General features: G+C 48.8%; 1 protein-coding gene across 1 annotated transcript in view; it reads right to left on the bottom strand.

The window, feature by feature from the left end:
* Positions 1 to 792: 792 nt before the first annotated feature.
* TMEM178B (transmembrane protein 178B) overlaps positions 793 to 13,679 on the bottom strand; it is a 381,889-nt gene continuing 369,002 nt past the window's right edge. The window contains exon 4 of the mRNA XM_061165942.1: positions 793 to 1,137. Coding sequence (XP_061021925.1) covers positions 887 to 1,137 — 251 coding nt within the window. The 3' untranslated portion in view covers positions 793 to 886. The remainder of the gene's footprint in view (positions 1,138 to 13,679) is intronic.

The raw sequence follows: 13,679 nt of genomic DNA, 5'->3' as shown, positions 1-13,679 counted from the left end.
AAAAAAAGGAAACCATCCAAAATTGTTGCACACATACATGCACACGTGCACACACACACACACACACACACACACACACACACACCAGAGGGTTACTCCAAGGCTCCGATATGCCCAGGGAGTGCAGGTTGGGTTTGGGGCAGGGCGGCCTCTTGTTTAACTGGGTGTAAGGCAGCTCGAAGGTGAGACCGGGCTTTCTGAGCATCCACAGAAGTGTCCTTTCATTGACGTGGGTCTTGCCTCTCAGCACGGCGTTCTCTCCCCCTTCCCACCTCCGGAACTTCATCCAAAAGTTTGGCAGCAGAGAGAAAACTTCCTTCTCGGTGGGTTTTCTCGTCCACTTTCTGGTGTGTCGCTGGTCAGCCAGGAAGGAAATCAGAACGGGAAGAGCAGGAGAAGAAAATGGTTCTGGAAATGGCCTCGAAGATCTGGTTACATTCTATGAACAAAGGGCGCTGTTTCTCTGCGATATGATCGGGGTTGGGGTGGTGTCCCCTCCTGTCGGCTCAGGGGATGGCATTTTCTTGTCTACACCTGTGCCACCCTGGACCACAGGCACCGTCTCTTCCCAGCCCCCTCCCCCCATGCCCCCATCCTTGTGAGTGGTGGGAATCGGGACCCTGTCTTTGAGGGGTGATGCTCACGCTGTCCTCAAGAAACCACGGAGTCAGAAGTTACAAATCAATGGAAGAGCCACATGAGGGGAACGCCATCCCCCATCTCGGTGATGAGGTGACACAGAGTCCGGCGAGATGTGGGTGCCTGAGCCGACCCCCACTCTGCCTTGGCACTGGCATTGTCTTGATTGAGTTTTGTCATATATATGTATATTATATATATATTTATATATATATATGTGTGTGTGTGTGAGTATGGGCTTGTTGTTTTAGCACACTGTCCCGTTCTCGGGTCTGGATTTGGGGCAGTTGGTCCTCGGGACAGGTTGGACAGAAGGGGCCAAGGTACAGAAGAATCCCGAGATCAGCGTGAGGCCCAGGCCCCCCCATGCACAGAACATGGACCATCCGTAGCCATGGCTGATGTCGTCGGGGAGTCCGTACAGGTAGCGGGGGTAACGTGACAGCTCAAAGTTGATCCCGGCCACACAGGTGCACAGTGAGATGATGCAGAAAGTTCCTGGAGGGGGAGGGGAGACACGGGGGGGGGGAGGGGGCAGCGGAGAAGGCGAGGGGAAGGAGAGGAAGAGAGAGAGAAGGGAGGTTTATTACACTTTTTTAGTTTCTTGAATAAGAAAAATGAAAAGATGCAGGTTAAGGGTAACCTGCTAATGAGATCAACATTTGGAAACATTCACGGAGAGGGGAATAGTATCAAGGCTGCCTCATGCTCCAATAACTGCCCAGTCTTGGACAAACTCAGGATGTTTCTCCTTTGGGAAAATCCTAACAATAAATCAAAGGCCAGTTTGTGTAGGGTGAAGCAGAGCAGAAAAGCATTCAGCTCATTTTTCGAAAGCGTTTAAAATTCACTGTCTTTCTTTGGAGACGCAGAAAACACCCCCTTCGCTACTTCTTTAAAGAGAAAAACATCTTTATTCCCTTCTTTTCCACATACAACATCTTACACGATATTGGGTTTTCCTTGAATCCGTTTACCAACCAGTCATCCAAATCCTGGAAGCCTTTTCCCATAAGACAACATTGACCAGAGTGTTTTCTGTGGAACACCAAGCCTAGGAGAAAACTTCTTTACGACGAAGCAGAGGCAGTAACTCTGGGAAACTCTGCACGTGACTTCTCACCCAAGAAGATGCATAATCCAGAGTCAGGTAAGTTAACCTGTCCGACCTAGGGGTATTTCACAAACTTATTACACGGTGCTCCTTAAAACAAAAACAAAACATACTGCTTAGGAACCTTCCTGGTGGTCCAGTGGCTAAGACTCCACACTCCCAATGCAGGGGACCTGGGTTCAATCCCTGGTCAGGGAACTAGATCCCACAGGCCCCAACTAAAGACCCCACATGCCGCAACTAAGACTCGACACAGCCAAACAGAAAACAAACAAACCAAAAAAACTCAAGAAAAACAAAAACAAACAAAGAAAACCAATGCTCATATTAACCTCCAGTGAGGAAGCTGCTACAAGAGACAGAGCGTTATCAAATAGAATCCTAAGCCCACTTTTAGCCAACAGAGATGTGATGTGCCTAAAATGAGTTTAAGAGCTTTTCTTGATTTTCCCTGCGTCTTGTTTGCTCTGTCGCCGCAGACGGGACAGTAACAGCCTGAAGAAATACGCAACATGTGGGAAGGCTGGGTGGGGTTGACAGTACTGCAGGGCCCAAGCACTTCAGTGGCTGTGATCTGTGTTTCCAAAGGTCACTAAGTCAGGAGCAGAGCAGAGGGCTGTGTATAGGCAGCGGGCCTAGGGAGGACCCTGCTGTGTCAAGAGGAGAAAGGAGGAGGGGGCAGGGCTGGACTGAGGGACGGTTTAGTGACTGACGGCTGGTAGAGGCAGCTGCAAGCAATGTGTCGGGGGGACTTGGCATAAATGAAATCGTGTGTGTGGGAAGCATGTAGGTGTGTCTGTGTGTGTAGCGACAGCCATCGTGTACAAACACGTACGGTACCATCACTCCTTGGGAGAGCAGTGGTCCCAAACTTGGGGGGTTACAAAGCACCCAGGGTCCCTCCTGCTCTGCCCTGGGGTTCAGACAGAATTCTAAGTGGGTGCCCAGAGTGGATTATGTCTCACCCCAGACCCTGTGAATCAGAATCTTGGGGGACAGGATGGGGCACTTTCCTTTTCAAAAGTCCCTCAGGTGATTTCTGTTGGTCAGCCTAGCGAGACCCTGTGTGAGGGCACAGGTTCTGTGTCTAACCTTGAGACATGGATCCAGGTGAGGGAAGAAGCAGGGGGGGATGAGGGAAGGAGACGGTGACGGGCTGGGAGAGCCAGAGCTGGAGAACGCTCCATTTTGACACCAGTTTTCAAGAATCCAAATTCCAACAAAAGCTGGAGACCTCCTTGGGTTTAGAAACCTGGTGTGCATGATATTGTTTACTAAAGTTTAGATTTAGGACAGGAAGCGGGGGAGAGAGAGACAGCATGCGTGCATGTGTGTACGTGCATGTGCATGCTGAGTTCAAATCTGAGCTGCCCTTGGGATTTTGAGGCACTTGGGACCACAGGTTTGGAGCCTGGTAGAAATTTCTGAGCTAGAGACGTGAACTGAGTCAACATCTTGTAAATCGAAGCTCTGGATGTGACTGAAGTCACCCAAGAGCTCTCTATGAACTGTACCTACACAGGATACTTTACAAAAGGGAGACAGTTCTTCTCATCAAACGGGGCACAGTCCTCCTGATTAAGTCCAGTGATCTGTTCTGGGAGAGAAGGTCAACCTCAAGAAAATTGATCTTGACCTTATGATCTTCTCAAGTTGCCAATAGCTGATAAAACTTGAAGGACACTATTTTAAGGGTGTTCTACAAGCAGAAATGGGAATACCAGACCACCTTACCTGCCTCCTGAGAAATCTGTATGCAGATCAAGCAACAGTTAGAACTGGAAATGGAACAACGGACTGGTTCAAAATTGGGAAAGGAGTATGTCAATGCTATATATTGTCACCCTGGTTATTTAACGTATATGTGGGGTACATCATTCAAAATGCTGGGCTGGATGTATCACAAGCTGGAATCAGGATTGCTGGGAGAAATATCAACAACCTCAGATCTGCAGATGATACCACTCTAATGGCAGAAGGAAAAGAGGAACTAAAGAGTCTCTTGATGAAGGTGAAAGGAGAGTGAAACAGCTGGCTTAAAACTCAACATTCAAAAAGTTAAGATCATGACATCTAGTTCCATTACTTCATGGCAAATACATGGGTGGGAAAGTGGAAACTATGGCATATTTTGTTTTCTTGGGCTCCAAAATCACTGTAGATTGTAACCACAGACATGAAATTAAAAGATGCTAGCTCCTTGGAAGAAAAGCTATGACAAACCTAGACAGCATATTAAAAAGCAGAGACATTACTTTGCCAACAAAGGTCTGTATAGTCAAAGCTATGGTTTTTCCAGTAGTCATGTATGGATATGAGAGTTGGACTATAAAGAAAGCTGAGCACCAAAGAATTGATGCTTTTGAATTGTGGTGCTGAAAAAGACTCTTGAGAATCCCTTGGACTGCAAGGAGATCAAACCAGTTCATCCTAAAGGAAATCAGCCCTGAATATTCATTGGAAGGACCAATGCTGAAGCTCCAAAACTTTGCTCTCCTCATGTGAAGAGCCAACTCATTGGAAAAGACCCTGATGCTGGGAAATATTGAAGGCAGGAGGAGAAGGGGATGACAGAGGATGAGATGGTTGGATGGCATCACCAACTCAATGGATATGAGTTTGAGCAAGCTCCAGGAGATACAGGAGAACAGAGGAGCCTGGCGTGCTGCAGTCCATAGAATTGCAAAGAGACAGACACGACTTAGCAATTTAACAACAACAACTGCAAGCAGAGTGGGCAGGACAGAAAGAATGTGGTTGATAAATCAAAACCTAATCACTTAATTACCACATGGACCTAATTACCTACCAATTGGACATGGCCCATCTTGTTGATAACATACATCTTACTGTTGTGTTAATAGGATTAGTTGGGGTATCTTCCTGCCTTCACATCATTTCAGTTGTTCTGTGACTTGGCAACTTTTAAAAATTTCTGTGGTTTGCTAGCTCTTGTCAATATTCCCATAGGTGGGAAAAAACTCTGCAGGCTCTCACTCAAGATGGCCCATTACGCAGGTCATCTGTGCAACCTATGGAGAAGTCCTGTGTGACAAAATGGGAAGAGGTGGGGAAGGATTTGTCAGTCCCCACAGACATGGGTGAGGATTTCATTCTGGGTGAGGATTTATATTTTCATATGCTTCTGCACTTCTAAATTCAAGTTTTGAAAAATGTGCGTTAGTAACTGGAAATACACCCATGTAGGCACCTGGTGGGTCCTCGGTTAATGAACTCAATGCAGGACATGTTGCCACTGCTATTCTGATAGCTAAGCTAACGATGTACTTTGATGGAGTTCCAGAGTGTGTGTGGGCTATCAGACCCAGATGGGCAAGGACCTGCCTGACCCAGTGTCCTAAGGTGATGAGTCCAACTTTCAGACCTGTGGACTGGCAACCCACTGGGGAGGGTGGGGTACAGAATTCCCTCCACCTCCTGCCGCCGCCACCACCAACTCCCTGGGGTTCTCCGGGGAACTCACAGATTCTAAATGTCTCTGTTAGGAAACACCTCAAATAAAGGGCGAGTGCTTCCCTGGTGGCTCAGACGGTAAAGAATCTGCCTGCAATGCAGGAGACGCGGGTTTGATCACTGGGTGGGCAAGATCCCCTGGAGAAGAGAATGGCAACCCACGCCAGTGTTCTTGCCTGGAGAATCTCATGGACAGAGGAGCCTGGCGGGCTGCAGTCCATGGGGTTGCAAAGAGTTGGACATGACTGAGCAACTCACACACACACACACACACACACACACATAGATATTACAGCACTGGGGATCACAGCATCTTTCCATTCACCCCAAGTACAGTGGTGCTTTGGGTAAGTAATGAGACCTTCCTTATTTCACAAGGAGCAGGCTATAGACTGGGTTATTTTATTTCTTGGGAGCACTTACTGACTGATTAGTGAGGATCCAAGAAAGGCAAACATTCTAATGCGTGGTCACATCTTCTCAATAATGTCCCCCATGTCTTGGGGTTTGAGCCTAATTCCAATCAGACTTTAAGACTAATTATAGTCACAGTTACCAATTAAGTGAAAAGAACTAGCCAAGCCCTTCCCTTGGGAGCAAGGCTCCACTGTGTGCCCAGAGCTGGCTGCGACACTGGCCAGGCAAGGAGGGACAGCATAAATGCGGCTGCCAGACCTCAGAGACGTCAAGCCCGGGGGAGGCAGGTTAGCTGCGATGGGGCGGAAGGAGGGGAACATTCCTGTGGCTGCGGGCCCCATGGTGTGCCCGACAGCCGATCAGCAAACATCTGTTGAACTTCTCTGTTTGTACTAAGCATTATGCTAGATGTTAGAGGGATAAAAGGGAGAATAAGATAGGATCACTGTTCTTGAGAATTTTTAATCAAATCTAAAATAAAAAGATGAAAAAAAACCACCTTATAATCTCATTGGGGATAGGAGACAGACAAATGAAAAGCTGAGGACGAAGTGGAAATAGCGCCAGATGGGGGATTAAAGGGCCTGAGTTTAGCATCCGCTCTGAACAGTTGGTACCCTCATTGGTAAATCAGAGAGCTGGAGCAGATAGCTAGAAGGTCCCTCCTATATCGAGTCATCTTTAGGAAAAGACGGAATAATACCCAGAAGTAAATGGTAAGAGACAACTATGTGGGGCCAGGGGAGGTTTCCCAGAGGAAGCAGAGTCTTGAAAAAGGAGCAGGGTGTCTGCAGGCAATAAACAGAAGGGGGTTCTCACCTGGCCTGGAGAGCATCCTTCCTTTAGTCCCAGTGCCCCAGGGACCTGGTCTCTAAGCCTGAGTTGAGAAGACATGTCTGCACCCCATTCCCATCATACCTCTGACTTCTGAAATGCTCACTGCTGTCATCCTGGACAGGCTTTCATCACTTCCCACAGAACTTCTGTAGCGGGTCAGTGATGCCCCACCTTCTTCTTCCAGCTATATGTGAAAAAATGTAAAGCCCACCTCTTTAACCTGCCTGTATGGCCTCACCTGGGTAGATGCTTCCTACCTACTTGACCTCATCTCTCAGCTTGACCCCCAGACACCCTGTACGCCAGTCACAGGAGAGAACATTCTGTGGCTCAAACGGGCTAACCTGTCATCACCCCAGGGCCTTTGCACTTGCTGTTCTCTCACTAAAATGGCCTTCTTCTTGAGATCTTCTGGGATCTCAACTCCAGTGCCATCCTCTCAGAGACCCTCCCTGGTCCTCTCCTAAAGCAGTCCCTCCTCCAGGGATGTTCAAACCATGTGCCACAGTGGTGCCTCTGGAGCTGCCCCTGGGAAGGAAGAGGGAGTAAAAAAGACTCCTAGCCCTCTCTCCTCCCTTTGGCCAGGACAAGCCCTGCTCTGATCTGTTTCCATGTGAAGCTTCATTTGATCTAAACATTTTTGAAAAGCACTAGCTTTGTCCATTCACAAGGGGCCTGTAAGGTCTGTCATTATAGGAACTGTGCTTTGGACAGCAAAGTTCAATGGCCCTTCTATTAGTTTCAAGTCCTGCCTTTGGCAGAAATAGCTAATCAATCTCAACCCTCACTCCTGCTGGTTCTGGAAGGGGCCTCAGACTCCTACTCAGCCATGCCCTCCGGGCAGCCGACCCTAACTGGTCAGTTGTAGCTACTCAGAAGAAGAAGTGAAATCTAATTACCCTTTTGGCAGCAAGACTCCCACTCGCTTGGACTCAGAGTTCAGGGAACCCAGTTAGATGAGAACACCACCACCCCAGATTCCCACAGCCTGGGAGTTGGTGCTAACAAGACCCACCGACACAGATGGGTCCTCCAGACCCCTCTAGAGTCCCTCCTTGCAAACTCCACCTGCGAACGGGAAGGCTGGGCCAAGGGGTGTTAACGGTGACCTCTGTAAACATAAATGCTTGCTCGTGATTCACACACAGCATCTGCTTCCCTGGATGACCAGCTCTACCTGAAGTGTAGCCAGGAATCACACCCACAATGTCACCTGGCAACCTATGGCCCGGCCGCGGTCACTCTTGTCTGCCTGTCCCGGCAGCACTTGGCTGGAAGAGGAGAGGGTGGGATCACTGCATCACGCCTCCACTCCCCCTAGCATCCCGACTCTAGACACAGCTGATGCTTAGTGAGGGTGAGACAGAGGAAACAGCTTTCATGTCCAGACGGCCAACTCCTTGTTTCAACACCAAGTACAGCTTTCTCACCCACCCCCTTCTCTGTGCAGCCATCTCTAATGGCTCTCTGGTTGCCAGATACCAGATTCAAGCTTTCTCCCTACTTTTAGTTTCCTGGCTGTTTGACAGCTTTTTCCTGCTAGGCTGTCTCTTCTCTGAGTTTCCAAGCTGCCCCTCGATCCAGGCTTGGTCCCCTCTCCCTTGAGGTCCCTCTCTATTTCCTCCTTTGTTTTTTTAGGCTTGGGGCTCCCCCAGTTCTCCTTGGACCCTGCATCCTTTCTGACCACTTCACCCTCTCCTCCGACTTGAACCACGACCAGAACATGACTGAGTCGTAGGATTATGTGATAGTCTGTGGTATCACACATTATGCAATAATGTGTCCTAACCCCCAGGGGACATGTATGTTCCAGGTTCTTGCTTGGCTATACATAGATTCCCAGCACTTCCTCCATAATCCTTAAGTTTCTGACTTTTTTTCTTTCAAAGTCCTTCTTCCTTACTGCTATTGCTACTGCTGCTAAGTCACTTCAGTCGTGTGCGACCCCATAGATGGCAGCCCACCAGGCTCCCCCGTCCCTGGGATTCTCCAGGCAAGAACACTGGAGTGGGTTGCCATTTCCTTCTCCAATGCATGAAAGTGAAAAATGAAAGTAAAGTCGCTCAGTCGTGTCCGACTCTCAGCGACCGCATGGACTGCAGCCTACCAGGCTCCTCCGTCCATGGGATGTTCCAGGCAAGAGTACTGGAGTGGGGTGCCATTGCCTTCTCCGCCTTCTTCTTCAGCAGGGTGATAAACCATCCCAGCTTGTCTGGGAGTTGGTGGGGTAGAGTGTCTGTCCCTGGGAAGTGTGACTTCTGGCCCTAAAATGAGAAAGACCTGGGCTAAGTGGGACACACTGGTCACCCTTCCGACAGGTTCCCTCCTGCCTTGCACCCTGGGGCCCATCGGTGATACTGCACCGACTACAAACATGAATCCTCGCTTGTAAGTTGCATGTGTGTGCTAAGTCGCTTCAGACATGCCCAGTTCTTTGGGAACCTATGGACTGTAGCCCACCAGGCTCCTCTGTCCATGGAATTCTCTAGGCAAGAACACTGGAGTGGGTTGCCATGCCCTCCTCCAGGGCATCTTCCTGACCCAAGGATTGAACCTGTGTCTCTTAAGTCTCCTACATTGGCAAGCGGGTTCTTTACCACTAGCGCCACCTGGGACTCCTCACTTGTAAGTTACAGAAGACCTAACACCTGAAGCACAGAAACCTGGATCTCTGGATGGGTTGCCACGTTAAGAAATGCCAGGCTGGGAGAGCATTGTTTTGGGGCACTTAATTCTCTTGCAACTGTGGAATGTCACGAGGGAGCACTTATTCTGCAGCCCCCAAATGGTTTGAACCCAGTACCAGCTGGAATGTTGATTACTAGGGTATTTTTAAGCTGATATTCAGAGTTCTGGCATCAACCCCTGTTCAGACTACTTCGGAGCAGCGGCTGCAGGTATGTAAGGCGGGTGGGATGGGGCCTCCTGTGTGACTGCTGCTTTAGCATCCACAGGAGGAGAGAGGAGAACACGTGTTTCCACTCCCTTCAGGGACTGTCAGAGAAGCCTCAGCAGGAACCCCAGAGCCACGGGCCCTGTGGAGAAACAGCACTGAAGTTGCAGTCTCGGGCCAGGCGGCGGAAGTGTTCTCACTAATTCAAGAAGCCGTTGCCTAGGAAACCGAGGGCCTGGCGGAGGTTCTCGCAGGAATGCAGGGTGGTCTCATACTGTGTGCACAGGCATTTTTCCCAAATAGCTATTCCTTCTGTGACCAAGTTGCACCCAAAACTTCACTGGAGTAGAATTTCTGCAGCTTTCCAGGGCCAGAAATCCATCTGGGCGACATTTTCTGCTCTTGGGAGTAGGGAGTGACGTCTGTGTATCCCTGACCCCCGCGGGGCACCCTGTTGCTATGGCACTCAGAGGGCCTCTGTCCTGACCCCAGTCTGTGCCAATGTGCCCTCGTGGGCATGTGTGTCAGGGAGGTCAGGGAGCAGCCGGAGCCCTCCCCAAGACCCTCCCCCTTCCACCCTTCTCTGATCTGGAAATCCGTAAAGAAGCAAATCAGCAAACAGAAGAAGGTTCCCGCCTCCTCTCACAGTGCTCTGCATCCGGGGAAGCTGATGTACACAAACCCTTCCTCTGCTTAGATGAAACGCCTCAGCAGCATTTGGCTCTCGAGAGCGCTTTATAGCTTTGCTCAGACCTGCATGGAATATAAATCACTGCTGAATTATATACCATTGCGTCAGCAGCAGCCGGCAGGCAGGTCACATGGGGCTTTACAGCCAAGGTGCCTTAGGGGTTTGCCGGGATGAGGCAGGGGGTGGTGACAGGCTCCGAGGGAGAACACGCAGCAGGGGATGGGGCCCCGAGTTAGGACAGAACCATCCATCATTCTCCACACTCTGCAGCTGCTCTGGGCAGAGTCGCTGCGTGAATGCCACCACACCCCCAGGGCAAGCAGTGTCTGTATCCCCTAGGCTGTGTCTGCACGCTGCAAGGCTGGTCTCTGTCCGGGCATGATGGTGCCACAGCATGCCACCAGGGCCAGGGCCAGGGCCTGGCTGGTTCAGCTGGGTTGCCATTGGCTGTAAAGAAACGCTTCCACATTCCTATAATACTACTCAGAGTTTCATCCCTTAGTTTCTCCATATCTCCAGGGTAGCCACCAAATCTGGAAACACAGGAGTCATGGACTGAATTGTGTCCTCATAAATTATTGAAGGTTTAATCCCTCAATATTTCAGAATGTGACTGTATTTGGAGATAGGGCTGTTGAAGAGCTAATTAAGTTAAAATGAGGCTCTCAGGGTGGGCCCTAAGCCAATCTGGGGCTTCCCAGGCGGCACTAGTAGTAAAGAATCCTCATGCCAGTGCAGGAGCTGCAGGAGACGGGGGTTCGATCCCTGGGTCGGGAAGATGACATACAGAAGGAAGTGGCAACCCACTCCAGTCTTCTGGCCTGGGAAATCCCAGTCCACGGGGTCAAAAGAGTTGGACACGACTGAGCACCATCTCCAGGTGTAAGCCAGTGTGACTGGAATCTTCGTAAGAAGAGATTAGGACATACAAAGAGACACGAGACAGCCATGTGCACAAAGGGAAGGAAGACCATGGGAAGAGGCAGCAAGAGGGAGGCCGTCCGCAGGGCCAGGAGAGAGGCCTCAGAGACCTTGATCTTGGACTTCCAGCTTCCAGAATTGTGTTAAAATGAATTTCTCTTGTTTAAGCTACCCACTGTGTGGTTTTTTGTTTTGGCAGCACGTGTGATCTGATACAACATGTCTGCTAAGTCGCTTTAGTCGTGTCCGACTCTTTGCGACCCTATGGACTCTAGCCCACCAGGCTCCTCTGTCTCGGATACAACAGGTGAATATATAATAATTGGCTTATTAACAGAATGTGTACCATATGTGATAAAATAAGGCTATGTTATCAGACTTCACGGCCAGCCGGTAGCTGAAACAGGCATCTAAACCCAGCCATACAAAATGATAGCTGCTGGGCATCAGGTGGATTCTTCTCCATCTCGTCTCCCTCATCTATGCATTGACATTTACTCCCACTCCATCCCATCAAAACACTTATTCTTCTGGGTGTATGTTAGATTTGATCACAAGTTCACTGGCCCTGGTGACCTCTACACCCAAGACAGAGCCCTTTCTTTCTTGGGAAGAGAGCGTCAGTGGGTTCAACTGCTTTGATGGGAACTGACTAAGGTCAGAGCACCACTGTCCCATCTCCTAGACTGGACTCTGCCATTTCCACCCTCCGACCAGTCTGCACAGAGTCCTGGCAGCCATCCTGGCCCTTTTCCTTCATGGCCCAATCTAAGTCCCGAATTTCCCAAGAAGTCTTCTCTGACTATGCCCGGCATGAGACAGTCCACATTTGTTTTAGAATCCTTAAAGCATTTTCCGTCTGGAACAGGCAGTCTGACAGTTAGCTGTAGGAACCTTCTCTTGTTCCCGGTTTTAGCTCTGTCCAGCTACATTATAACTGCCTCCAGAGCTGGCATGGCAGCAATGTCTCCTTTTGTATTGCACACAGCTCTGCGCAGTAAATCCCTATCACTGGAGGAAACGGATTTCTGGGCTTCGGAACTTTTAAGTGAAAATATGGACTTGGAAAGACAGAAGGGAATAAAAGAGATACCACAGCTGGCCCTCCCACTCTCCTTTCTCCTAAATCATTTTGTGGCTGGTGAAGTGTGTGTATGTGTGTGTGTGCATGCCCACACATGTCCATGCCTACCTACCTTGTGTTTCAATGGGTACCTTGGATTTCAGGGAGCATTTTTGTTCCTATAGAAATTCAGCATCAGAATAATACCCTCTCTGCAGGATTATTTTGCAGAGCTATAATAATAAATGTGGAAAAGCTTAGAGAAGTTAAAATTGCTTTCTATAGGTAAGGTATAATCTTAGAAAGGGAAAGCTTTAAGTGAGGACAGAGAAAAATTGTTCTGGAGGACGAGAAAAATTGTGCTCGCCGCTTTTCATCTCCATCACCCACTCCATTCTCTCCCGGCCCCGTCGAAGGGCAAGTGCCAAACTGGGAAGCACTTGTTCTCAGCAGAGACCAAAGTGCTCACTCAGGACCCTCAGTTCTGTGTGCTTTGTTGGAACTCAAACCATGGGATCTGAAAGATCTCAGAATACAGTCCTGAGACCCATCTTGGTAAGAGAACTTATCTTGGGGCTCAGAGGAGTTTCAGCATCTACCAGGGGTCACATCCTGACATTGGTGGGTTTGCAACGAAGCTTGTGCTCGACCAGGAGGGGTAAAAGGAAGCAGCCCTCAGAGAAGGGTTGGAAATCGCTAGGTGACATGAGGTGGGGACCTTTTATGAGTGCTATAGAAGCTCTGACCCTGGTTTCTCTGGAATGCAGAGGCAGCATTTATAGCTATCCCATCTACTAAATTATAAAATTCATTTATTAAACACCTATTGCCTAGGGGACTGAGAAAGCTGTATTCTTACTGTTTTTAGTCTACACAGAACACTTTTCCTTCTTTCTTCTTTTTGTAAAAAAAATGTATTTATTTATTTGGCTGCACCAGGTCTTAGTTGCACCATGTGGGGTCTAGTTCCCCGACCAGGGATTGAACCCAGGACCCCTGCACTGGGAGCATAGGGTCTTAGCCACTGGACCACCAGGGAAGTGCCCCCTTCTTTCTTCTTTTGTTAAAACATCACCACCACTCTTTCTCCCAAGGAAGCCATTCTGTGATCACAATGATTAAATCCAGGCAGATGCACTTGACTCAAGCCAAGTCTCAGTTTTTGTATCCTCTGTACCTCTTGAAGTTGCTGTGAGGTTACATATATTTATGCAAATCACATAAGTATATACAAATCCCATAAATTATATAATTCATATAGTAATTCAAAATTAAATAATCTGCTGAAGGTTCCAAGGTATAAGGAACAGAGCAAATACCTGATTTTGTTGTAAAGCCTCAAACTATTTGATTGTGGAAATACCCAAGAACTATTCATCACAATGGCTTCCATTGACCCCATTAAAAAACAGCATCCTCCAGGAGAAGCAACCACTGGCCCACTTCACTCTTGACCACTGGCCTTGGATATTCCATACCTCAAGGAATGAAAAGCTGGGAAGATCTGAGTCTGGTGGTCTGTGGTGAGCTGTGAGCTTTCCAAATAGGGCAGGAAAGAGAGTGCTACAGGGCAAACGAAGCAAGAAAACAGCATCACCTTTTTCTCAGTGTGAATCTTTGCAGCTTCCTA

This window comes from Dama dama, chromosome 18 (assembly GCF_033118175.1).
Source record: "Dama dama isolate Ldn47 chromosome 18, ASM3311817v1, whole genome shotgun sequence".
In the NCBI taxonomy this organism is placed as follows: Eukaryota; Metazoa; Chordata; class Mammalia; order Artiodactyla; family Cervidae; genus Dama; species Dama dama.
This window is presented reverse-complemented; position numbering and strand designations above follow the sequence as displayed.